The sequence below is a fragment of the Vicugna pacos genome, chromosome 24 (genome assembly GCF_048564905.1).
Source record: "Vicugna pacos chromosome 24, VicPac4, whole genome shotgun sequence".
Classification (NCBI taxonomy): domain Eukaryota; kingdom Metazoa; phylum Chordata; class Mammalia; order Artiodactyla; family Camelidae; genus Vicugna; species Vicugna pacos.
Genome location: NC_133010.1, coordinates 25,664,872 through 25,691,877, shown reverse-complemented (window position 1 = coordinate 25,691,877; position 27,006 = coordinate 25,664,872). Strand labels below are relative to the sequence as shown.

The following is a 27,006-nucleotide window of genomic DNA, read 5'->3' as shown; positions in this document are numbered from 1 at the left end:
GTTCCAACACTAGAGCTTCCGACGTCAATGACAAGAATCCTTCCCATTGTTTTCTTCTAGTGGTTCTATTTTCCCACCACTGATTCTATACAGTCTGCAGAAGTGGGGCGATTACTGTTTCATTCTTTCTGCTACATTAACAAACAAACATCTTTTCCATGGCATTTCTTGGAGAGCTGTGAGCTTTAAAATGCTCTCACCTCATGAATCACAGCACATGAGCTCCATCAAGTGTGACTGAAAGTCTAAGGATACTTTTTCAGACATGACAGGCTTGAAAATGAACAAGTATAGCAGAAAAAGGAGTTTTAATGAGAGGTTTGTGACTCTCTCTTTGACATCTACTCATTTACGAAACCTAGCAGCACAGTTCCCAAGCTCTTCCTACTGTACCCGAGACATGGAGATGAATGATGAAAGATTAGTAGGCAGAATCATTTTCAAAATTTGGAAATCAAGGTTAGAAAAACCTCTTCTAAAAGTTTAGTGAAGAATGATTATATCTCAATGTGTTCCATGAGAAAGTTCAGCTTTTCTTAAAAGCAAACACTTTTATTGAAAATTGTAACCCATTATGAAATTGGAGTCATAGCTACTCTCCTTCAGCGATGGATTTTCAGCCAAATGTCGTGGGGCAGGAACCTTGGCGGAAGTTTCTACGTGCTGATCACACCTCCAGAGGGAGGGAATCTTGAAAGAACCAACCCCTCTCTCAGAGCAGATCACACATTCTTGGTGAGATCACCTTTACCATCGACCTTGGGTGGGATGCTTTAGTCATCTGAATGGGCTCCCTACAATCTGCTGTCATCTTATTACGATGCTTTTGGTTTGGGAAGTTGCAGGCAGGTGAAGGGGAAGACGAAACAAGATTCCCGAAGTCAAGTGAGGGTGACGGAGCAGCCTGCAGTGACCCATGAGCTGTCCCCGAGTCTTAGTCACTGTCACCTTTACCATGTCCCTTGTCTCCTTGCCTCTTCCCTCTAATTTACTCACAGGTTTAAATTTAACTACTGTTTATTTAAAGGCATTTATCTGGAAATGAAATTTCACATCATTTCTGTAAGTGGAAAACCAAAACACACACCACAGATAGCGACGATAGCGAAAGTAAAGGCAGTGGAATCGCAGCAGCGGTACCGACCCCGCCTGGCAGTGCGGCGTGGCCGCGTTCTCCGCCCGAGGCCTCTTCCTCGAGGGAGGACGCTCCAGCCCCACACCAAGGCTCACTGATGAATCCAAAGCGCTGAAAGAACCCACTGGACAGGCAGTCACTTTCTCACCCTGTAAATCAGCGCTGGTTATTGCTCGTGAGGGGACCTCCTGAAAATCACTCGGTACATCACCTGTTGTTTGCATCTCATGCTTGGGGGGAACCTCTGAACTCGCTGTCGATGCTCGCTCACAACGCTGGGTGCAGAAGAGGAAACAGCATGGGATTTAAGACCAGGAGACTGGTGTTTCAATCCCAGGTCCAACTGACTCCTCAGCGTGTGGCCACTGACCAGTTACTGAACTCATTTTTTAAATTTATCCAATAGGAATACTATAATAATTTAAATTACTTAACAGAATTGCTTTCAGTAGTCAAACCAATGAATGTCAGTGAAGAGGACATGTAAGGAGCTTGTACACATAAAGCTCCATTCAACTGCCAGGTCACCAGTATAATGAACCGAGCTCGTGGCACTTCGGCGGCAATGCACAGGGGACCCGAGAAGCGAGGCCAGTCTCCTTCCCCACCAGGAGCCCCGCAGGGCGGAGCTGAGCCTCTGCGCATCCTCAGCCCCCGGCATCCACCTGGCACGTAGGAGGAGCTCTCTAAGCATCAGTGAACGAATAGTGACAATTATAAAATTATAAGCCAGAAGATTCCTACATTTATTATAAGTGTGTATGAAATTAATATTTTTGAGGCTTGGTTCTAAAAAGGTTTTAAAAAATTATACGCTTTTATTTAGTTTTGAATAAATTATCATCACGATTATTAAGAGAGTATTACAGAAAAGGCACGTTTTTTACACGGAGGGCATTGTACTCAAAATTTTTAAAATTCCACTAATGTTCCACAGTAATTTCTGTTGTTGTTGTTTCTTAGAATCAGTCTACTCAAAGGATAACAATTAGTTTAAGTGAATCAAAGTCAGATGCTAAAAGGAAGTAGCCAAAAGTGTACTTAGAATCTGCTGATGCTTTAAAAAACAAAGAGTTGGCCCTAATTCAAGGAACCTGATATTAGATTAAAACCTTGGGGGCACATGGTTCAATTTTTTTATTTAGAACTACAAGGTTTAGGATTAAACTAAAACTGAGCTCTTCATGCTGTTACAAGTACTGCCTTGAAACATTTTAGAGAAGGCAAGAGAGTTTAAAGTAAACACAAGGGTCAATTTTGAAATGCAAACAGCAGAGACCTAATGCCCTTGGAGGACCTGTGCTACCATCTCCATCGTGAACACAATGAACTTTCACGCCACAGTCAGACACTGTTGTTTCAGCAAAGATTTCTGAGAGGGGATGTGAATTCTTGCCAAGAAGAAGTGTAGTCAGGAAAAAACTTTGGCTCAAAATGTTTTGATTATATAACAATTCTTTTAGTGAAATCACAGTAAGCTATCAATTTGGTAGCATTAATAAGGATGATAAATAAATAATATTAATTAATAGACAGTATTAATAATAATATAAGTGCAATGTATCTGTTAAGTTCTAAATACTATTCCAGGTGCTTTATCCATGCTGTCTCATAGGTACTAGCATCCATAATAATAATGTCTTCTTTCGATTATTATCTATAATAATACGTATGTTATTTACCTGAAACATTTCATAGATGTCTCTTCTTTATAGACAGTTCCTTTTCTTGTTACAGCCTTAACTTATGCTCATGGAAAGCGATTCCAGCATCTGATAAAAGTCAGCCTTATTACTACTATTCTCACCGATAAGCTGAGGAATAATTAGGTTAGTAACCAATAACTTGGAAGTGAATTTTAAATTATATCAAAAAGTAACTTTTAAAAATAATTACAGGTTCATGGGAAGCTGCAGAAATAGTTCAGAGAGGGCCTGTGCATGCCTCGGCTTCCCCAGGGGTTACCGCGGGTTACCACAGAACAGTAGTGTTGTATCCAAGCCAGAACACAGAAGTTGGAACAATGAAGATGCCACTTTACAAGGAGAGTTTAAGTTTCCATTTCTGTGGAATAAATGCCCGGGAGTGAGACTGCTGGGCTGAATGGTAAGTGCATGCTTAATTTTTTTAAGAAACTGCCAAGATATTTTCTGGCGTGGCTGTATCATTTTACATCCTCCGGCAATTTATGAGAAATCCAGCGTCTCCGTGTTCTAACCAGCATCTGGTATTGTCCCTATGTTTCACTTCAGCTGTTCTAAAATGTATGTCCTAATACCTCTTCATGATCTTAATTTGCGTTTTACTAACGGCTAATCCTGGGATCTTACCATGTGTTCACTTTCCCTCCGTAAGTCCTCTTTGGTGAAGTGTCTTCCACATCTTCACCCATGTTCTAATTGCATTGTTTGCTTTTTTACTGTTGGGTTTTGAAGAGTCTTTATATTTTCCAGATACAAGTCCTTTGGCAGATAGGTGGGTTGCAAATATTTTTCCTCTGTCTAGAGCTTGTCTTTTCCTCCTCTTCACATCGTCTTCCATAGAGCAGAAGTTTAAAATTTCGATGAAGTCCATTTTCTTGATTTTTTTCTCCTAGGTTTTGGTGTGATGTCTAAAAACTCATCGCCAAACCTCAAGTTCCCCCCAGAATACTTTTATTTGATTTAAAACACTGCAAAAATCTGTCATGTCTGACAATGAAATCATTAAATTGAACAGTAATGAACGCTGCATCAGTGACTGCAGCGTTAGTGCCAGCACTTAAGTTGGGAGAACGCATCTGTGGACCCCACACAGGCTCTCTAGACGATCTCAGGTGAACTTCCTTCCCAGTGTCCTCTCTGCTTCTCAATGAACTGGGAGGTGGCCCCCACTTCCCAGGGTTACTCTCTGCATCCTCTCTAGAGAGAGGAGGATGTGGCTGATGGGGCTGGGGCAAAAGGAACTGCTGACTGTCAGTCAGCCCATGGTTCAGTCCAGCTCCCTAAACAATGCAGCATGGGTCCATCCCTGCTGCTCAGTCCCTGGGGGGCTCCAGCCGCACGGAAGTGTCCACAGCACAAGTGGCTGTGGCCACCGCGCTGGACAGTGCAGCTTTCTGTCCTCCAAGGAGGGCCACGCTCAGCTGATGTGGGAGCCACGCAGATGCTCCCCGCAACATGTATCCCACTGTAGGCTGAGGAGGAGAGAGCAGGACAGATGGCTCCAGGGGAAGACAGCAGAAGCAAGGAAACACTGGTGGGCCTGCCAGGAGGCACCTGAGCCCGGGCTGTACTAAGGAAAGAGCGGGAAAGGCCGAGAAAGGGACAAGGAAGCTGAGAGGTAAGAAGGAAAACCACGCTGACACACGTCCAGGGCGAGGGCGCGACGACGGCGGTCTCTGCCTTCTTAGCTCCGGGTCTGCGGGGCAGGACGCAGCTCTGGCCGGGGCCTCGCTTGCCTTGAAAAGCTGATCTCTGACGACCTGGGTCCAGCCTACCTCTTCCATGTATTTTCTTCTCTGGTTTTCAATGATCTTTTGTTCTCTCCAAAATCCTATTGTAACTCTTAGCAGGTGCCACTTCAGTTTCCTTTACAGATGCGGTATGTAGCATTTTACGTTATTTTCATCACCATGGTGAGATTATGGTCGCCCTAGGACAGGGCCCGCGCCCTCACCTTTGACGTGGGCACAAAGCAGGCGGCCGTCAGAGGCTTGTTACGGAGCTACCTTAACGGCCATCAGAGCCACCGAGCCCGGCCCTTCTACAGTGGCCGGAAGGTTCCACGTCCCTGTGACCCCTCGACGGCCACCAGCCACCGTGGCAGTGAGCGCTTGCAAAGAGGCTGGGGTAACTGAGGGAGAGAATCCTGAATGGAACTGAACTGAAATTAACCTAGATTTAAGTGGCTACGTGTGGCTTGTAGCCAGCAAGTTGGAGAGCTCAGGTTACCACCTAGAGGCATCAGGAGGGCGGCTGCCTGGAAGCCCAGGGAAGCCCAGGAAACCAGCCCTTCTGGCGCCTCGGCCTTGGACTTCCAGCCTCCAGAGCTGCGGGAAGATCAGCTGTTGAAGACACCCAGCCCGTGGTGCTCTGTGGCGGAAGCCCTGGCATGCTGATGCCCCAGCACACTTAGACGCGAGTCATTTCCAGTTACGGACGCACACATGTTAAACGCAGTGAGTCTGATGTGTGACCCAGAATGCTAGTGCACCCACTTAAGATGGGGATGTCGTCTCTCCGAGTGTCTGTGATGCTGGTGGTGCCACGTGCGCTGGCGCCAACTGGAGAGCGGAGCTGTCACCCCGAGGCTGGCCGGTGAACGCGGGGCTGGAGTGCGGAGGGTGGAATGTTTGCAGGAAATAAGTCACTACGTGTAGGAGCCTCTGGCAGACACGTTCTCCTCTGCAGGCGACACGCAGCACCGGATGGATACACACAGGCAATTTCTGCTTCTCGGAACACCTCTTCCATAGTGAGCGTTCAACGTCTTAATTTTGGGGGAGGGTCACTGTCACCAATTTCGTAGTCAAGCCATAGCTCACGCATGCAGGGAGACGTTCTGTCTCAATACTACAGTCCTGGGATGTGTTGATTAAAACGGACCCACTCACAGAGGCAGTCACACCCCACTGTCGCAGCCTGCAAGATACAGCGTCAAGTGAAAGGAAATGCAGTCCCCGGGCTGGCCGCGGCTGCTCACCCACTCCTCAGGTAGGGCTCGTTTGGTAGTGATACGCTGTGGGCAACTCCGGCGGCCAGAGTTAGTTAAGAGCTGTACGGGGTGCTGGAGAACCAGCAGCAATCGGCCGAGTCCTGGCAGTTAGTTAAGGGTCAGAAGAGGGTCTTCCTGCTTCCTCCAGCTCTGTGAGCTCCGTGGGGCCTCCAAGCTGTGGTCTTGACCATATGCCAGTGTTTCCATTTCATACTCTTAGCAGTCAACGGTGACCTCAGGAGGGGTCATTATTGCATGACCATCCTTCAAAATGCTCACGTTTCAATCCTCTCTGACAGATGAGAACATTCTCCAGGATATATGAGCCTGGAAAAGGGGATTTCGTAAACTTCCTACAGAGTTTGTCTAATTAGACATATTTTCAAAGGAGGCAGTTACAAAACCACTTTGAAAAAGAAGATGGTCCTAGAGGTTATCACACTAAGTGAAGTAAGTCAGAGAGAGAAAGACAAATATCACTTGATCTCACTTATATGTGGAATCTAAAAAAATAACGATACAAAAGAACTCATTTACAAAACAGAAACAGACTCATAGACATAGAAAACAAACTTATGGCTACCAAAGGGGAATGGGGGAGGGATAAATTAGGAGTTTGGGATTAGCAGATACACACTAGTATACATAAAAGAGATAAACAACAAGGTCCTACTGTACAGCACAGGAAACTATATTTAATAACTTGTAATAACCTATAACAGCAAAGAATCTGAAAAAGAATGTATATATGTATAATTGAATCACTTTGCTGTACACCTGAAACTAACACAACATTGTAAATCGACTATACTTCAAACTAAAAACAGAAGTAAACAGGGCATGTTATTAAAATAAATACATTTCTGGGTGGAAAACCAGGCAAGAAGAAGACTGAACATTTCCGTAGTAGGAGCATTTGGGGCCACTCAGGACGCACGGACCCCAGCATTCCTGGTGAGCCCACTTCTAACCCCCAGCGCCCATCACGTTTGAGGGCTACATTCAGAACATTCAGGGTGCCCTGTGGCACGTCCCCTTTCTGATTTTCAGCAGCTCCATGCAGTTTTGCACGTACCCAAGAACTCCAAATGAACTTACAAGCAATTACATTCCCACCGAAATGTATAACCTGATCAGGTCTTTCATCTATTTATTTTTTCATTTTGCCTCTGCTCTCACTGACTCCCGCAGCGATCCCTCAATCAGAAGTGAAGGTGGAGGCTTAATGACTTTATGTATAATTCAGTTTTCTGCAATCGGCCTCCTCACTTTGTGTTCTGCAGGAGCTTAGAGGAACGCGGCAGTTTATCAGATCTACAAGGACACTGAAGATATAAATTTCAGCACTACCTTTCTATCCTATGACTTCTTTCATTAAAACTATGCAGGGAAGTTAAATTAGCTGCTGTAAAATATTACAAAAGTTCAGCCCAGGAGACAGCAGATGTTTCTGCTTTTTTTTTTTTTGCATTGCTCTCTAAATAAGAACTTTTAGAAAACTCTGAATGCTATATAAATATTATCTTTCCAAAGATTCCAGATCTTTCTTTGGATCAGTCAGATTGATCTGACTTGTTGTTTGGATTATTTATGGGTCATGAACTGAAAAGCAGGTATAGGAGTTTGGCCGAAAAAAGAGCTCAAGAAATAGTGCGTGCCAGCCATTCAGAATGCCAAAGTGAAATACTACATATCGAGAAACCAAAATCCTGCTGTGCAGACATGCTCATGTGTTTTCCAGAGATCTTCCCCATCCCACTTTTCTCCCTACTCATGTGAAGTCACAGGCACACAAACTATGCTGGCTTTTCCATTTAAATTATTGTTATCCAAAGACTTTAAAAGCACTTACTGTGCTGAAAGCAGAAACTATTTAAGAAGCTGTAGCACTTCCAGAAACATACCTGCGATACTCAGTGGGATACCCACAGCTCACCACCACAAGACAACTCTGAACACACAACGTCACAGAACACACCCATGTGCACCCACACAACACAACACACTTTAAAAAAATCTCGATCACTTTAAGCTCTGCCTTTACCCTAGAGGATTTTAATTAGATTCTAAAAGGTGTATCATTGGAAGACTGACTTTTGAAATACACTTATTCAACACATCGAACGTCGACAAATAATTTCAATGTCTCTTCTCCACTGTTCCTTTCCTTGATCACACCTACTGCCCTTGCTGGTGCAGGATCACAGTGTGTTACGTGCACAGCAGCATCCCGCTGGTGGCCAGCACCAAAGGACAGGTCCACCTGACTCTCCTGAACCCACTTCACTGGTAACTGGAGCAAACCTACACTTAACGTCTGATTCTCAGCGCTTTCAAATAAAGTAAAAATTGAACACACGGAGCGAATAACGCAAGGTCAATTTACAAGATGCAAGTTCTCATATCAACACCATTTGGTCAAACCGTCAGTAAACTTCATTTTCAACATCTCTACCAAGTCTTTATATTTTAGGAAATTGTGACCTGCCATTCATCCCAACTTGTAGAAAGCTGTCAAGCCTTCTGGGTATCTGATGTGCACAGGACCCGTTTCAACTGTCTGGTCTTCTCTACTTCTTCACATCTTCATGGTTAAAGGATAGAGGACGAGGGCATGGGGAGGTCCCATTTCCTTTGTACCCAGAAGGTGCAGCTGTCCTGGGTTCAAGTCCAGCACCCCTCATGAGCTCTGGAACATGGGTGAGAGATGCTCTGCTCTAAGCCTCACTTCCCTGCTGTCTGGAGTGGAGCGTGTGGTGAGCTTTAAGTGAGAGAATACACGGGAGGGCTTGGCCTGGCATGGTCCATAGCTGATACTCCACCAGCACTAGTTGTTATCATGATAAAAATGTTCATCTCTCTTACCACCATCATGAAATTATAACAATTGGTGGCTAAACTGTGGCATCTCTGGTCTGTGTTGACACATTAGAAGACAGTCCTGGAAAGAGTTCCTTGCCCCGAACTGTCAACCACTCTGCCTACCAGGTGCTAAGCACGATGCGGAGACCACATCAAAGAGCAGAAGACCTTGAACTTGGAGAATATGCAATCCGGTGGTCAAAGTCAGCAAAGCGTGCAGCATGGACCCTCGTGTTGGAGAAGGAAATCAGGGAGGGCTTGATGGAGACAGAGCTGGGCTCCAACAAAGACAGAGGTGTGGAAACGAGGGGGAATGAGGGGATGGCCTGGCCTGAGTGAAAGATTTTTATCACAGAGCAAAAGGCTTCAAGGAGAGGTGGGCTGAAGCCTGCTGATGGGGAGGCTGTAACCACCCAAGGGCTTTAGACAAGGGGGTTTCTAAGCACAGGGGAGCGAACAGTATTTCAGCATGACCCAGGAAAGTGAAGCCTGGTGGTGGTCTACCAACTGATTCGAGATGGAGATGGTGGTTCGAAGGCTCTGGCAGTGATCCAAGAAAGGAGGGCCACGACCCAGTTCGAGAACACAGCGGAAAGATCTATTTATGTACTTGTGCACATGCATGGACAGATACACAGAAAATCATTCCCACAGCAGTCCTGTGAGGGAGATGCCTAACCCTCCTTCTCAGGGGGGAATCAGAGGTGTTGAGAGTCATGCCAGAAGGAGCACCCACAGCAGAGCACCCAAGGAGGATGCCAGGGGATCTCGTTGTTTAAATGGGTGTGTCTTGTATTTAGCAACCAGCCAAGTTGGCGCAGAGAGAGGATGACAGGAGGCCTGAACAGAAGTAGCAGGGGCCTCCATCTTGAGACATATCACCTAAACAGCTAATAATGCCTTTGCTTACCTGCCCTTACATTTGCTTTCCTGCAAAGGTCTGAACCCAAGAGAGTCTCTTAGAAGCATTAAAGTCTTTCCTCCTCATAAATCAAATGGACAGACCTGAAAGAGGATGCTTTGATTTTTATTATCCATTTAATTGCAATTTAAAAACTCTGGTACTAATTTTTTATGCAGTCACTTTCTTACAGAACACACCGGTTGTGGGTCACAGGAGAAACATATTTTCCATAATGACTTTGGGCTGAAGGACAATCACATATGTCCCATAAATTAAGGGGAGACCCCACTAGTGGTCCTTCAATGCACGATGCTGGAATGGGGTCTGATGTCAATTGAAATCCCAATGAGCTCTGCTCGGATTAATTATGTATGCAAGTTCCTGACAGTGACACGGCAGGGATGTTTCCTGCGGACAGAGAACTGTGCCTCCTGCCCTCCCTGGCTCAGCGTTCTAATTCTGCCCAGCAGGGTGTCCGGGCACTTAGTGGTGGCCGGGCTCTCTTCTGGAGGCTCTGAATGTCTAACAGGACTTCCGAGGGTCCTTGTGGGAAAAGTGTTTCTAGGTCTAATTATTTAACAAACGCTCAGAGGGATGCCACGCTGAAAAATGGTCTTCCAAGAGCAATGCCGGTATAGCTCCAGCTCTGATGAAATTATCTGACATAATTACCAGTCCACAAGAGTCACGAGGGCCACTCCTTCAACAGTTTTGGGGGGAGTCACGTGGGCAAAGCATTGGAAAAGCAGTTATGAAGAATCATGTACTTATTTTATGGGAATGCTGATGTGAAACGATGGCATTTTTTAAAAACAAAAAAAAAGCATTAAAGTTACCTGACCAATGCAGTAATCGGAGCTAGAACTCAAACACATAAATTTCAACATTTTACTTAGTGCAAGGGAGAGCAAATGCCACGTTCTGCAACCCGCCCTACACACTTTAACATGGTGGAGACGTCAATAATGTCAATGAGACCTGTGCCAAGTTATAAACAGAAAGCTGGACAAGAAAACCAGACATCAAGGGCCTGAACAAGTGCAAAGCACCGAGGATGCCAGGAGCGACACCCCCCGACAAGCGAGGCCGGGAGCAGCAGGCCGGCCAGCGCCATCCACCTGCGCCGCACAATGCTCTGGGCACACGCCGGTCCGCGCACAGTGGGGGCGGTCAGCCGCCCGCCGACAGTCAGAACCACCCACAGAGGAGTTTCCAAAGGGCAGAGGGAAATGGCAGACTATGCAGGGCTTTTCAGCAGCAAAGTGCTTTCCCGTGGGTCTGCAGTTGTTTATCCAGCTCCACTTCTCCTCCTCTCTGCTCAGCACACTCACGGTACTGGCTGGATTGTTTCCAAACACAGGCAGCCCTGAATTGTACAACTTAGGACAGACCCACCCACTACCAGACCTGAGGACGCCCCGCAACCTCTGACAACTTAGAGGATTTTGCACGGGACAATCGTATGTAAAGGGCTCCGCAGTGGCAGGGAGGGGCGGGACAGAGCCGCGAAGGGCGATGTGTGGGCCTGGCTGCGGCAGTGACGCGAGGGGTGGGGGGGTGAGTGACAAGCGGGGAAACAGGAGGGAAGAGGGAGCAGAGCAGGGGGAGGGGAACATATAATCCCGCTGTTCAGAGACACTGCAGTTCAGGGGAACGTCGGGCTCGCAAGCGCTCATGGCGAGGGTCGAGGCCAGAGAGGGACACGCGATGAAGGGAGACAGACAGGGCTGCTCAGTCCCTCTCACGAGCGCGTCCTTCGCGGAAAGGCGAGGGGCAGACATGGGGGCGAAGACAGAGGTACGGGTCTTCAGTCAGAGGAGAGGCACAGTGGCCACAGCAGAAAGCATCTCCGGTAACGGGAAGATGGTGGCCAAGGGTGGCCTCTCCCATCAGTGACCAGCCGCAAAGGGGAGCAGAAGCCCCACTGCACGGGAGGCACTGTCATCCTGGTGACAACCCCGCAACCACTGGCACCACGAGACGACCAGGTAAAAACATGGTTTGAGGACCTAAGACAGATAATGCAGTCTTTGGCAGGTGCCTAGTTACTCCTGGAGGAGAAAACAAACGGGGATGGCCTTAAGGATAGAAACCAAGATTTATTCATCTTTTTAATCCTAGGGTTTGAGGGCACTCGGTAAACACCTGCTGAATCCATCAATGAGCAAGTCAGAGACATACTATCTTACAGACGCTACAAATCCCAGGGGGTCTTTGCGCTCAGGGAGTCTTGAGGAAGAAAGAGATCTCAGAGGAGGAGGTCAAGCAATTAATTTAATTCAATCCAAATGTATCAGTAATCACGACAAATTAAAAATGTACTCAGAGGTAAATTAGCAGAGTTTAAAGGTAAAAGCTGAAATAATGAAGTCCAGCCATATGCTATTTACAAGAGACACAATTAAAATAGATTGAAAATCTATCCAGGAAAATATTAATGAGAAAAAACTGGCATAGTTATACTGAAATTAAACAAAATAAATTAATGACAATGATATGACTGTCTAATGATGAAATGTTCCATTCTCTTGGAAGAGACAATTCTAAACTTACATTTACCTAATAACTTAGATTCAAAATGTGTGAGTTCTTTTAACCTATCTCTTTCAATAACAGATTAAACAGACAAAAAGCTAGTAAGTACTCAGAAAATTTGAACTGCAAGTTTTTTTTTTTTAAAAAGCTGATCTAAAGAATATATAGAGAGAACATATAAAGAACATATCTTGGCACTCAAAACTGTTGTTAATAATACATAAAATATTTAAGAAAACTGACCATGTGTCAGGCTCTAAAGACAAATGCCAGTGAATTTTCTCTGGTCATAATACATTTAAATTAGAAATCATTAATAAGCCAACCAAAAATTTTCTCATGCATGAGAAACAGAACACACACACGCTTGCACTCACATGCTCTAAACAATGCATGGGTCAAAGGAGTAATTGTAATGAAAATTTAAAAATACTTAATACTCAACGATGACAGTCCTCAACTGTTACTTGAGGGAAAATTAATACTTTTAACTAAATGCTTATATTGGAAAAAAGAAAGACTGGAAACTTACGTGTTTAGCACCTTGTTTAAGAATAAGAACAGAATAAACTCAAAGAAAGTAGAAGGAAATTTATAAGGATCTGGGACAGCAGAAATTTAAAAAAAATGCAAAATGAAAGAGCAACAAGGTGAAAAGTTATCTCTTCGACACCACTAATAAAATCAGCAAAATGCTGGCGAGACCAGTCAAGAAAGAAGAGACAGAGAAGGCTCAAATAAACACTATTAATGATGTTGGAAAAAAGAAACACGAGTACAGACAAGCTTACACAATAATAAGAAAATATTAACAAATGTATATCCCCGAGTAAAAAAAAAAAAGCAAAATGCATAAATTTTATGAAATATTCACTATAAAATTAACTCAAGAAAAACTAGAAATCCAGAATAGTCTTATAACTATTGAAAACATTAGTAATTAAAATTTTTACCCCTAGGAAAATGCCAGGCCTAGCTGGTTTTGTAGGTGAGTTCTAAAGATAATTTCAATCTCATGTGAACTCTTTTAAAAGACTAGAAAAAATACAGAATGCTATCTAATTCATTTTAAAAAGCAGAAATCTTTTTCATTCTAAAATGAGACAATGGAAATATAAGAGGATCATTAAGAGACTAGCCACTCGTGGACACTAGCCATTAGTGAACAGTCTTCAGCAATGTTTAGTGCATATCATGAGCAATTTACACTTATCCCAGGAATGAAGGGCTGGTTTGATACTGGAGTATTAATTCTATTAATTAACCCACCACACTAACATAGAAATAAAGTAATTATTTTGTATAGCAATAAGTGCTGAAAAGGTGTTTTATCAAATTCCATATTTATGCATGGTAAATAAAACTAGTAAAGCAGAAATAAAAGGGAATATCCTTACACTAATTGTAACAAACTGTTCATCATTAAAAGCCTTTTCCCTGAAAATCAGGCCTAGACAATGATGCTTGCCAAACAAAGTTTTAGTCAGTTTTGTACTGGAGGCTCTATAGTCAGCTTTATAAGCAAGAAAAAATAAATAAAATGTATTAGGATTAATGAGAAACAAAACTATCACTAATGAGAGTTGACATGATTTCTCCGTGGAAAAGTCCAGAATAATCTACAGACAAATGATGGAAATAAAGGCAGCAGACAAATGTTTCTGGACAAAAGAGCAATATACAAAGTGTGTGTGTGTGTGTACGTATATACACGCACATATACTGATACATCCATACCTCCCTATGTTTATACATACACTCTATATTCTTGCAATAAAAAGAAAATGTAACTTTAGAAGATACTATTACCATAACAAAAAGTACCCATAACTAGAAGATATACAAGATTTCATGGAGAACATCCTGAAACTCTGCTGAAAAACAGAAAAGATCCAAATAAATAGAGGCATAAACCATATTAAGACGTGAAGATCCAGTACTGCCAAGAAGTCAATTCTCCCAAACTTTTAAAATGGATCCCATGCAATCACAACCAAAATTACAGAGAGCGAGAGGGTGTAGCTCAGTGTGTAGAGCATGTGCTTAGCATGCACGAGGTCCTGGGTTCAGTCCCAAGTACCTCCGATAAAAAAGTAAATAAACTTAATTACTGCCCCAGCCCCTCCCAAACCCAAAATTATACAGAGTTTTTCATGAAAAAAAAATGATTGCATAAAACGTCCACGTTTTTCAAGGACAAGGTGATTCTAAAATGATGGAAGCACAAAGCTCAAGGGTGGCCAGTGCATTTCCGAAGAGGAATCAGGCAAGCACAGAAGAAGAGATCATACAAGTCAGTAGGAGATGTTAGCACCCTAGTGAAAAAAAGAGGCAAAGTCTATGGGCAGTTCACAAAAGGTAATTTTCACGTGGCCAGTGAACACATAAAGACCATATAAGGCATGTTTAGTTTCAAATGGAACAATAATGAGATATTCTTTTTTCACCTATCAAACTGGCAAGGACTCAGACAAAAAGACGAATGCTTGTTTCAGGGCCAGTGTGTGGAGACTGAGCCTTCTCACGGCAAGGGCTGATGGTGAGAGTGAACTGGTCAGGTTTTCTAGAAAGCGAGTTGTCAACATGCATGAAGAACCTCAGCATTTTACACACTTCGAGCCAATCATTCCACCTCCTGAAATCTGTCTATAGGAAATGATGGAGGTAAATCCAAAGAATCATTCACAGCAGCGTTCACGGCAAAGACACAGGAACATTTGTGACGTAATATGGAGTGGGAGGACAAGATACGAAATTACTTACAGAAAGATTCTAATGCATTAAAATATTGCTGGAAATTAGTAAGTTTATGGGTGATTTTTATTGTCTTTGTTTTCTTTACACTGTTTATAAAATTTCCAAATTTCTTTCAAAAATTATGTGCTGTTTTTAAAGGAAAACAGCAATAAAATTGGGACGTGGAAACCTTTAAAAATACACTTTGTTGCTCTGCATCCTTACAACTGTTTTTCATCATTAAAATACAGAAAAAATAAAAGCAAGCCTTCTCTTTGGGCAGATTAATTATGTTAATTGGACTTACACTGTATTCTCTTCATGTTTCAAGAAGTAAGCTTAAAATACACTTAGTAACCAGCCAAGTAAAATATTTTGGCCATAGAATTGGCAAGAAACTCCAATGCATAATTACTGAAAGCACATAAATACAATACATATAAAAACATACGCTGTGCATTTATAATGAACACTGAGTACATTATAATTATTCAGTATATCTTGCATAATTTCCCTGAAGTAAACAGACGAGAGGCTTTCCACGTGTCCCTAAAGGGCAACAACAGAAGATACAGGGAGAGAAGCGGTTTCTAAGAATTTCTAAGGTACTGAACAATAGATGAATTCCATCATGGACACAAAACGTCTTGTATTTCAGAAGATGCATCAGAAGTTGGAAAAGTCAGCACGTTCTATTCCTTTTCAGAGACAGGACGGGTCAAAAAGACTATGGGCTCTGATTCAATGTTATTTTGGTCTGAATAATACATGTAAAAATGTGAATTTATACAATATACAATGTGCAATAAATTAATTCAAAACATTTAATCAATATATTTCCTTATTATTCATGATCCTTACAACGGGTCAGTGGGGATTAGAGACGTAATGGCATGTTGACCATAGACACCTTTTAGACATGATGAGGACTTGATACAAAACTGTACTAATATCATACTGTATCCTCTCAACTTGGAGTTTCCAGTGTTTTGGAGGTGGGGTGGGGGTTAGAAGTGAGGTTGGGAAGAGGTTGAAATGGGGAAGAGAGAGGAAGAAAAAAGAAGAGGGATAGAAATCTCCTTGTTCAGAAATGCTGAATAAACTCAAAACTGGTGAGACAGGGCCAGAGAACTGCCTGTGGGCCCCCAGTGATGGCCCTCAACACACCAGTGACCACCAGGCTGCAGTTCTCAGGCAGCTGGTCAGGGTCTCCCACTGGGGAATATCCCATCCATGGACATACGTCAACCAACAAACATCCTATCCATGGAGATACGTCAACAAAAAAACACCCCATCCGTGGAGATACGTCAACCAAAAAATGTCCCATCCATGGAGATACATCAACCAAACCAAGGTGACAGCATGACTTATAAAATCAGAGGCGTCTAGGAGGCACCTGTCTTCACAACTGATTCAGTTGCTTCAGGGAAGGTAAGTGACTCATTCAAGGGTCCAGGGTTAGGGTCTCAGCGAGACTCTTCAATGATGTGACTGGTCAAACCCTTGGACCCAAGTCTGCTGACTGGCAGTCCACAGTCCTTTCTACTTCCTAGCACTATTCTTTGGGGAAAAAATAATCTCCTTTTCAACCGGCGATTTTTCTGCATCATTTAGTCAAAGCTTAAAGGTGTTATCTTGGTTCTGCCCAGAGGTCAGAGATTCAGTTCGCAAGCCTGTCACTGGTCTGTTGTATCATCTCACTGAAGAAAGATTCACCCTCTTCTGGAGAAGATCTCTGAGGAAACCTTGTGCTTTCACACACAATTCACATCTATGCTTCATTTTCTCCCTCCCTCTACTGGGCTGGTCAGCAGTGATGCAACAATGCAGGGAGAGAGGCAGCTGGTGGGATCTGTGACTCTCAAGAGCGGCAGCTTGATTTTAGCTTAACTGGTCCTGGTGGGTTTCCCACGAACCAGGCTGGCCAGTAGATACCTGCAGAATCATCTTCCTGCAGTTCTTGACAATGAAAAACTAGAGCATGTAAGAGTGGCCTCCTCGCGGAGTTGGGACACTTAGCGAGGTTAACCGGCAGCATCTGCTGCTGCTAAAATACTGAAACGAGCCAGAGTTGGCCCCGTCAGCAGGGCCGCCGGGGTTGGATGGGTCTTCTGCCAAAGGACCGAACACTTCAAAGCAAATAAAACTGCATGGAGGAAAATCACACTCCTGCCATGAAACCACAAGTCAAATCAGTAAAACACAAGGTTAACTTCTGTATGTCTGTATTTCTGGTGGTGTTGCAGGCGGACGTCACTTGGTGTCGTGGAAAGAACACAGAAAACCAACTATGGTTACCAAAGGGGAAGGGGCAGGGAGGGATAAATTAGGAGTTGGGGATTAACAGACACACGTTATTACATATTAAATAAACAATGAGGACCTGTGGTATAGCACAAGGAACTGCAGTCAATTTCTTATAATACACTATAACGGAGAAGAATCCGAAAAGAAAAAAAACTGAATCAACTTTGCTGCTATATAACTGAAACTAACATTGTAAATCAACTACACTTCAATAAAAATATTTTTTTAAAAAAGAAAGAACATGGACTTTGGAGTCAACAGATTCTGAAATAAGTCCTACCACTCCAAAGTGGGATGACCTTCAGCAAGTTACTTAGATTTGAGCCATTCCCTCATCTGTAAAATGGGTATGATTCTAATGTGATAACACTGTGGTTAGAAATCTCTGTATCTCCCTCGATCTATTTATCTGTGTGCGTATCTTTGCAGAGGGCTAGCAATTAGGAATTAGACCAAGGTAGGGACCACCAACATCATCACCAAGATTCTAGGAGCCAAGCAAGATTCTGAGAAAAGCCCACCCCTCAAACCTTGCTCCCTGCTAACATACATCTTTGATGACACAGATTCCTTTCAAGAGCTTTGAATCTGTTTGATGACATACAGTTTCTCTTTTGTTATGAAGTGCACTGACATCTCTAGGTGATTCTACGTGTTTTCTATTAAGGGATTAAAAAAGAAATGAAAGCAAACATGGGATAAAAATATTGACGCTAAAATTTTAAACACATGGTTGGCATTCCGCAAGTAAAGTGATCAGATGAAGCCACGCCATTTTTCCCGTTTGTAAGTGATCAGGATTGTAAGGTTCAGGTTGGTCAGCACAGTTTTTCCTGGCTGGGTGCCCCCAACCCACTCGATCCTACGTGATAATCTGTACCGTTCTGAACAAGTATTTTTAAATAGGTCTATTCATCTTTAATTTCATCTCCCTTCCAGGGGTATAAGTGTTGAAATACACAAAAATCAATTCAACAAATGTAAAGTAACTTATATTTAGCAGTATATCTCAACTATCTATTGAACAACCTAACATATAGTTTACAACATTATCAGTTAACATATTGCCCACTGCATTATCAATTAATATATCACCTACCATGTCATTCAAACGCCAAGCTATGAGACCACGGGTGGACTGGTGTTTCTGACTGGGAGACTGGGGAAGACTTCAGAGGAGGTAGCCTGTGAGTGAGTGGGGTCTGGAGGGATCCGGCAGCTGACTAAGAGGCCAGAAGTTCCTCCAGGCAGAAACCGGATGTGAAGGGTGGCCCAGAGGCAGCAAGGTGCTTAGGGGGTGAGCGTCGGCGACTAATTCAGAGGCACTGGACCCTGCAGCACGTGGTGGAGAGCAGCTGCAGTTAAAGGGAAAGCCTGGAACACAGGCTGACGTCGCGGCACGGAGGGCTGAGTATGTTCTGCTAAGGAGTTTCCAGTTTTTGCAAGAAATCAGATGTGATGCGTGTATCTTTCACAAAGAAAACTGGCTACAGAGTGGAGGATGGATTTGAAAAGGAGACCAGCTGTCAAGAGATAAGGTGGGGGGCCATCCCTAGGGTGTAGGCAAGACAGGAGGGCCAGCCAGTGGGCTCAGAGAGGCAGGGACGGGGTGGAAATGGTGGGAGGGGAGGGTGGTGGGACTTGTGAGCTGCTGGGGCGGAGGTGAGGGAGAGGGAGGGCCATGTGACTGTGCCCAGGGCAGCTGGACCACATCAGTGGGAGGTGACAGCATCCAACTGGTACCAGATGCACATGAGGTCGGCAGGTGCTGGGACACAGCGGCCCTTACGGTCCCCTCTGGGCCGGGCCGGTGACTAATGGCATCTGACACTAAAAGCATGTTAACAAGTAGAAAAAGCGCTTCGCTCCTCCCAGGGGAGATCAAGAAAGTTCTACTAAGTAGCTTCAAAAGGGAAACCAGACAGTTGACTCAAAGTGCTTCAAACTGGAACGCGTCTGCCACCACGAGCTATCCTCAGAGGGAGGACGGAGGGTCGTAAGAAATAACCATTTTAAACTACATTTGCTGAAGCTTTCTGAGTACATGATCTTATCAGGGGTGTGGGCAAAAGGGAACTGGATTAAAAGTTCAGCTAACACATCAGAGGTCCTGGAAGCAAGCGTGACAAAATGGATCGTGTGACAAAGAAAACAAACGCTTTTATATTCGTAGTTTGGAGAAAAAAATCTACCAAGTACTCATAGTAACATCAACCCTCTCTGTGGTGCTATTTGAAAATACACAGAAATTCTGAGCTACAGAGAAAGTATTCATAAACACACACACCTGCTTGGCCCAAACAGCTTGAAGCAGCCTCAAAATTCCAGACAGAAGTTTCTGCCATTTTCTTAGGGAACCAGCTCAACATAACCATAACAATCAAAGGATAGAAACACGACAAAGCTCACTTGGCTGCTGCAGCCACTGGCGGCGCAGCTGTTGTGATTCCTAATGTATGTGCCGTGCCCGCCAAGGCTCCCCCAACGCCCCAACCTTGGCTTTCGATGGTTTTGTTTTGTTTGTTTTGTGTCCTGTGGGACAGAAAATAACCTGCAACTGATTGTGGCGGCTGACTGACGCAGCTGGTGCCCCGGCGTGTGAAGCGGGGACTGGAAGCACATTTGAAGAGTGGGGGCCGGAGGTGAGTGGGAGGAGGCCCCCGCCGTGGCCCGCCGTGGCCCACACACAGCAGCAGGGACCAGCTCTGCTGGCAATGCTTCTGCCAGGTACTTAACACGAAGCATCTCTCATCCCACCTGCCCCGGCCTCTGTGTCCAGAACCCCACAAAGGGTTCTTAGAACTTGTCTAGAAGAGGCTGCAGTTCTCTCTCTGCTCAGTAGCCTCCTATGGGGAGAAACAGCACCACCAGGGCGCCCTCCTTCCCGGGGCTGCTGCCCGCCCGAGGATCCCGCCTGTCTTCCCCGGGGCGGGCCGGGGGGGGGGGGCCCTCCCTGCCTAAGGGCATCTCAGCAGGAAACAGCCTTCAGCCTCTGCAGGGAGGAGGCGGTTTTCAGGGAGTGGTTTTCTTCTTTAAGTTTTCCCTGGCTTCCCTGAGGTGGGAGACAAGAATATCATTTTACATTTTATTTTATTTTATCTTATCTTATTTTATTTTTGAAGAACATTTTAAATAAAACTGGATCTTAGAGGTCAAGTGAGATGTTTTAACGACAGTTCCTTCCGAGCTTGTCACGACTCTGTCCAGCATCAAACACAGCATTGTGCTTCCATGGAACAGAATCATTAGTTTTACTTAGAAAACAGGGGGAAGGAGGAGGGGGGGAACATACAATCCATACATGTTAAAAATATCTCCAAGGAGCTAGCTACAAGATGCTAGACATGCTCAAAAAAAAAAAAAATCCAGGTTCCTTGGGAAAAGGCAGAAGTTGTACTTAAGCCTGAAGGTTTTGGCATAACGTCTCTGACGCGCCAGTTGACACTGAGCAAAAAAACAATCCCCACGTTCAATTATAAAATTCATCCTCAGTGTTTGGCCCCTGGAGAAATAACAGGAAAAAAGCAGGCAGGATAGTGCTTTTTAAATATATTTGGACACAGACGTACACGTGCACATACTTTCTGCAGAGTGGCTGCAAGAGTGACTCAGGTTCATGCGTCTCAGCTCTAGTAACTGGTACATTTTTGGGCCCCGGAGGGATACTGATGACTAGCTAAGGAACCAGTGCCAGCCGTGATTTTTCAGGAGGCCTGATGTGGGCACTTTTACCTTTATCTTCATTTTACAATGATAGCAACATGGATTCTTTTAGAATTACAGGACTACTTTCCTACTTAAGGTTAATGCTTTTTTTTTTTTTCCCTGCTTAGACCCTGGAAGACAGGTTCAGTTCAAAAATCAAGGACCCAAGAAGGGCTTTTGGGGGTAACAGAGGGGCAGGAATTCTAATGCTGCGGGGTCCCCACTGAGGGGGGGACCCCCTCCCGTATCCCAGGACCTAAGGCAGCAGGGAGCAACTTCCGGCTCTGCCCTGCCCCGTGGAGGGTGAGGCCGCAGTTCCGGGCAGACGGAGAGTCCGGAGTCTCCCTGTTCACTCCGGTGACAGGGGCCCGGGGTCTGCAGGGCAGGACGGCTCAGCGTCCGCTGCTCCCTGGAGTGCAGCCTCTTCTTCCTACATTTCCGGTGAAACCACGGTCTTCCCCAAGGGCTCAGCAGAGACCGTGCTGTGCCTTTGGGGAGAAAGGACCAGCTCCTCTTTTGCACCAGCGACACAAACTCGCCCTTCCCACTGGGTCTTTCTCCTGAGATCCCCGACCTAGTCTCTGCTGACAACGTGCCATTTTCTGTTCATTTCAGCCTGGTTTACTTGTTCTGTTGTGATTCATGTCTGAGGTTCCTTTGAATCAAATTATTGCATTTCCCTGGTGAGAGATGCCACATGACGATCTCGTTAGAACAAAATCGGATAAAAAACTCAGCACTTTGTAATGCTCTGCCTCATCCCCCACCATGTTTTTCCTCTTGTCTAGATGGACCCTTTCTTCCAGGGTGTCGGTCAGTGTTTGGACATTTCTGTCTGGGGAAAGATCAAGACGCACTAGTTGAAACGGTGTCAACAGAGAGAGAGAGTCCCTATTTCAAAAAGAGTTTATCATCTAAGTGGCTGGTGTCTCCTGATGTCCGTGGATTGAAGAAAACCAGAAAGGCTGACTGGGCGATTACACTGAGCCAGGAGGGCAACCGGAGGCGCTCCTGCCATTTTACCCCTCGGGACACCTCAGGAAGGAAGTAATTCATGGCTTCAACAAGTCTCAAGGCCAAGCATCGCACCGCACTCTTTGAATGGGGACACAGCGATGTGGTTCATGTTACACTTTTTCAGTAAATACACTCTCCTTCTCCCTTTACTTTCTGGGTGTTGACTGTTATCTTTCAAACAGTTCCTGTATGCCTCATATAGTGGCATTAAAAAACCGAGCTGTTTGTATTAACAGATCTTGAGCCAAGTACAGGAGCGAGACTCACGTTACCCGAGTCCCCCTCCTCTTCCCGCGGCAGCCAGGGTGATGTCCGAGCTTCTCAGTGGCCCACACGGGGCCCTTCATGATGGAGCCCTGACTGCCCGCCACCTCCTGCTTTCCTGTCGGCCTGGAATCCCACTTTCTCGCCTCCTCCTGGCCAACTTCAACTCTTCCTTTGAGGAAAGAGTCATCTTTGCCCAGATTTGCACCCCAGGGCTTCAAAGCACTGCCGATTAAGATCTCTCTTTTGGGGTTTCACCAGGCATGCTTAAGCCACCCCTTGGCTGTTCTCTCCTGCAGCCGGCGCCTCCTCTGTGTCCCCAGCCCCGGGAGTGTCAGGTGCACCCCACGTGCTTGCTATTCTCTGGTGAACCGATGAGCGCAGCTTGTTAAGTTCAACCTCCCCTCAGGTCCGACCTTGCAAAGACACTAGTGGAACCACTGTTTTAAAAAAGTGCATTCTGTGGTCTGTAGTTCTACCCTCCTTAGGACTTCTCTAGCTTAGATATGAAAATATTATTTCAACAATAAAAGATAATAGCATAAATATAGCAAAAATTGTTTTACTTTAATTTTTAATTTTTTGGGGGGTAATTAGGTTGTATTTATTTATTACTTATTTGTTTGTTTATATGGATTGACCCCAAGACCTTGTGCATGCTAATATGCACGTGCTCTCCCACTGAGCTATACCTTCCCCCAACAGCGTGTATTTTAAAGTATTAACTGAGGGTCATATACACAACGACTACTTTTTAGTGTAAGTATGTCCCATGTACTATTTGGGACATACTTATACTAAAAAGTTCTTCACTGTTTATCTGAGGTTCAGGTTTAACCTAGCAAACTGTATTTTACCTGGTAAACTGTAACAAAAAAAAAAAAGAAGAGTAAGTCCCAGGGATGGAATGTTCACCACTAGGAATACAGTTAACACTGTTACAATAACTTTGGTGTGAAATCCATAAAAATACCAAATCACCACATTGTACACCTGAAATTAATATAATACTGTAAGTCAACTATACTTTAAACAAAAAGGAAAAATGCTTAACTTTTTGCCTCAGTTCTCAAACTCTTTCTCCACAGAATCAAACCACCTACTTATTTAAGTCACTTTTCCACGGGAAGTTTTGATGAAATATGACGCGTGGTAAAGGAACGATCCGGTCCTACAGATGAAGCAAACAGCCGCTGAGCCTTCCCATGAAAGGCTGGGCTCCGCCCACCCAGAGCGCGAACACGGGAGAGGTGCTGAAGTCGTAACGGGAAAGGCTTCCCTGCAAAGAACACCGAGTGGACTCTCCCTCGGATCCGACTGTAAATTAGGACCTTCCTCTAATACTAGCTAATGCTTCAACCGAGTGCCAGACTCAACTCCAGCACTTAGACGCACTCAAGGAGTTAAGCCTCAAAACAGCATTATGAGGTTGAGGACCTAGTTGTTCCGTTTCACAGATGAGGAAACAGGCCCAGAGCTCAGACAGCTCGACCCAGGCTGAGTTGGCATCCCGGCAGTGTGGCACCAGAGCCTCGTCCCAGTCTACAGCCTCTCAGTGTCTGACCCACGAGATTCACAGAACACTAGACAGCCACACATGCCTGACTTTCAGTGTGGTTACTTCACACCGAGAGTCAAAGAGATGCACTTGGTCAGTGTTCTGAAAGCCAAATGAGCTTTAAAACATTCCACTTAAGGATATTCCAGATTCACATTGGAATAAGAATTCCCTGGGGTTAGAGAAAGTGGATCGGGGTAGACGCAGCTGGGACCTGCTGCCACCCCGTTAACACACGCAAGTCCGGCTGCGCCTCGAGGGGAGGTCTGGGCCCGTAACTCGTGGCGCGTGCAGGCCGGGGTGGTGAGGGTAGGACTCCGGGCTGCAGGTGCCCCAGTGCCCGCATCCTCTCTAGGGGTTTACCCACGGACCAGCACCACTCCTCACGTCCCGCTTGCTCTGTCCTGCCCTGGTTCTCCCGCCCACATCTGCACCCTGCCCTGCAGGAGGAGGAGGGGGACACCCAATAACCTGAGAATCGCTGAATGCGAAGATTACTCCTGCCACAACTTCCACCTCAGGTTCTCCCAATAGCACCTTCCTATTTGTTCCTGATTTCCCCTCTAGTGTATGTTCTTTCTTCATTTTTTTTCCTTCCTTCTTAAAAAAAGAAAAAACTGATAGTGGTTTTGGCATTAGAAAGTTTTTACTTTCTCTCCCTAGCTTTATTTAGATACAATTGACATAGAACATGATGTAACTTCAAAGTGTATAATGTGGTGACTGGATTACCCGTATATATCACTGTTAAATAGTCCTCTCTGATCTACTGAGAAAAAGTTTTTTGAAATGTAATTAATACATTTATTTCACAGCATAACAACTCTTAATGAATCATCAATTATAACATGCTTAAGATGAGTAGAAACTGTTTCAGTTTGCACTTACGAATCAGATTTCTTCAGGAGATACGAATAGGAGCCAACTTTCTGCTTACTGCCAAATATGCATCATCTGTGGTGTGTCACTGGAAGTCCTAAGGTTGGTATTTTAAAACAGTCCATGAAAAATTGGACTTGGGTTATTTTATGAATTGTTACTTGAGCCTATAACTAATCTCTTTGACGTTAACATCTTTAATAAACTTTAGAGCCATATCTGCATTCTGAATGCTGGATAGAACTAAAGACTTCATGTCTATTCATTAGGCTTGTATTTTCTCAATAACCTAATTTTGTCCTTCATAAGATATTAATGCTTTTGGAAGTGTTGCTCTTAATCCTATTAATTCCTAAGCCAGCCTTTGAAAGTGCATGAGGAAATATGCAAAGGCAGTCAGTTTCACTGAATTATAAAATTAAATGGGTAAAGGTAAACCTAAGAACTTCAGGATGGCTAAAATGCAGAACTTCACCTGGAAATACTTCCTGGACTTAAATCAAAGCCTTGGGGCCTGGCTTGTGTGAGTTTCCCTGGCTTTGCAGCCTTCTGAACTGAGGTCACTGGCAAGCCACACGGACACACGTGTCAGCAGAGCAAGGTGCGCCTGGGTGTTTGCCTGAGCTGGACAAAGACCTGCGTTGCAGTGGTGCCGCTCTTGCTGCTGCAACGAGTCTTCGGTGACTACGCTCAGAAGTGGAGCCAAGCCCAAGACAACAGAGCATGTGGGGCATAAAATGAAGTACCATGAGTGTCCCCACAAAGGAGAAAGAAGCAGAGTTTTCAAACTGGAACTGATTTTGAAAAAGACTCTAATTCCAGACAAGACGTTCCCCAGTCGTGAGTGAGTCAGGTAGACATGGTACCAGAAATCCATTCTTAAGTATAAAAAGGCACAAAGCTACATGATCCTACACTTCCTGTAAGCACGCTGCTCCTTTATCTTCACCAATGACTGTGAACTAATTTTATTTAATAAAGTAACAGAGATCCAAGCCCTTTTCTTCGCTCCTCTTACTCCCTACTCACACACAGTCTCTCTCTCTCATACACACACCTCCCACACACACACACACACACACACACACACACTCAGTGATGGCGTGCTCTTTTGAACCAGACTTCTCCAAATCAGTGAATTCTCTTCACTCCATGAATGACTTTCCAACAGAACTAGCTACAGACAGAGGCTGTGGAAGGGGTGGGGTACATTTTGCGTATGGTGCCAGAGTCTATATCGCTGTTCCTGGAACCCATCCCTCCCCACCCGCCCAGGGGTGTCTGCCCCAGATCCCAGGACGGCGACCAGCTCCCTGGGCTGGTGGCAGTGACAACTGTCACAGCCTGACACCAGCCAGCCCCTCTACTCCACCCTGTCTCCCCTGCAAGGTGTCGCTGGTTGGTCTGCAGTTGTCTTGGGGGGCAGCTTCCTTCTGAGATAACACTACAAAGTGATTGGGATTCAACACCAGACTTAATTTCAGGAAAAGCCAAGAAAGGTGATCAGGAACGGGGAAGGAGCCGAGCAGGCCTCTGTTTTCACTGTGAATTTATGCGGAACAAAGAAAAAGGTGGCCTATCCCCCCTTTTCCCACTGAGCGCATGATAGCTTCCCAGTGGGAAGTCTCACCACCGGTGGAAGCGGACGATGAGACACTGGTCCTGTCCTGGCCGGCCTCGTGGGCGCCACCGGCTGGCTGGACATGCTGTGCGCAGGACACCTGGCGCCAAGACCTGGGCGGCGGCGAAGGAGCCCCAAGGCATGCGGGGCCCGTGCTCACCTCGTACTCCTCCTTGAAGCCGTAGCCTTCGGCGCACTTCATCTGCGTGATGTGCTGAAGCAGGTCTGCCACCCGGATGGCGGGGTGCAGCTGTCCGGTCTGGTAGGGCACGTCGGCCGGCTCGCGTTTCTTGTAGGTGTGGGACTGCACCAAGCTGCTGGTGTCGCTGGCCATCGTGTGTGACTCGTCTGGGGAAAGAAGGCCGTGGAGAAAGTGAGGGAGGACCAGGAGCTACGCCGGGATCGCCGAGAATCTAAGGAGTGCTGCGGACATCCCCTCCACCTACAGTCGCGCCGGTCCCTACGATGGCTCAGCAAAAAAGGAAAGTTAAATGTTTAGAACCTTAAATGGGGTTGGCAATATCGATAGGAATGAGGCAGGAATCTTTGGTGGTTTCTTGTTTGTTTGTTTTTTAACAAAGCAGTCCAAACGATATGTTGCTTTCACAAAGCTAGTTGGTAAGAATCCTTTAGCCTTCGGGTGCTAAAGTTCATCGAAGTTTCTGTCTGAAACTTCACCAAGGCCTGGTGCAAAGCCAGTCTTGTAATCCTACGAAGATTAGTTAACTGGTTTGGATGATGACGTGAATAAACTCTGTACGAATGTTCTGTGAGCAAAATAAAAG

General features: G+C 45.1%; 1 protein-coding gene and 1 long non-coding RNA gene across 7 annotated transcripts in view; one reads left to right on the top strand and one right to left on the bottom strand.

Moving 5' to 3' along the window:
- The window catches only part of PTPRM (protein tyrosine phosphatase receptor type M), a 643,552-nt gene that overhangs the window by 89,639 nt on the left and 526,907 nt on the right, over window positions 1–27,006 (bottom strand). For all 6 annotated transcript variants that reach the window (XM_072949242.1, XM_072949243.1, XM_072949238.1 and 3 more), the window contains one exon: window positions 26,382–26,569. In XM_072949242.1, coding sequence (XP_072805343.1) covers window positions 26,382–26,569 — 188 coding nt within the window. The remainder of the gene's footprint in view (window positions 1–26,381; window positions 26,570–27,006) is intronic.
- LOC140688932 (uncharacterized) lies at window positions 11,003–12,093 on the top strand. The gene is made up of 2 exons (XR_012063755.1): window positions 11,003–11,056; window positions 11,718–12,093. It is a non-coding gene; the product is annotated as an uncharacterized lncRNA (long non-coding RNA).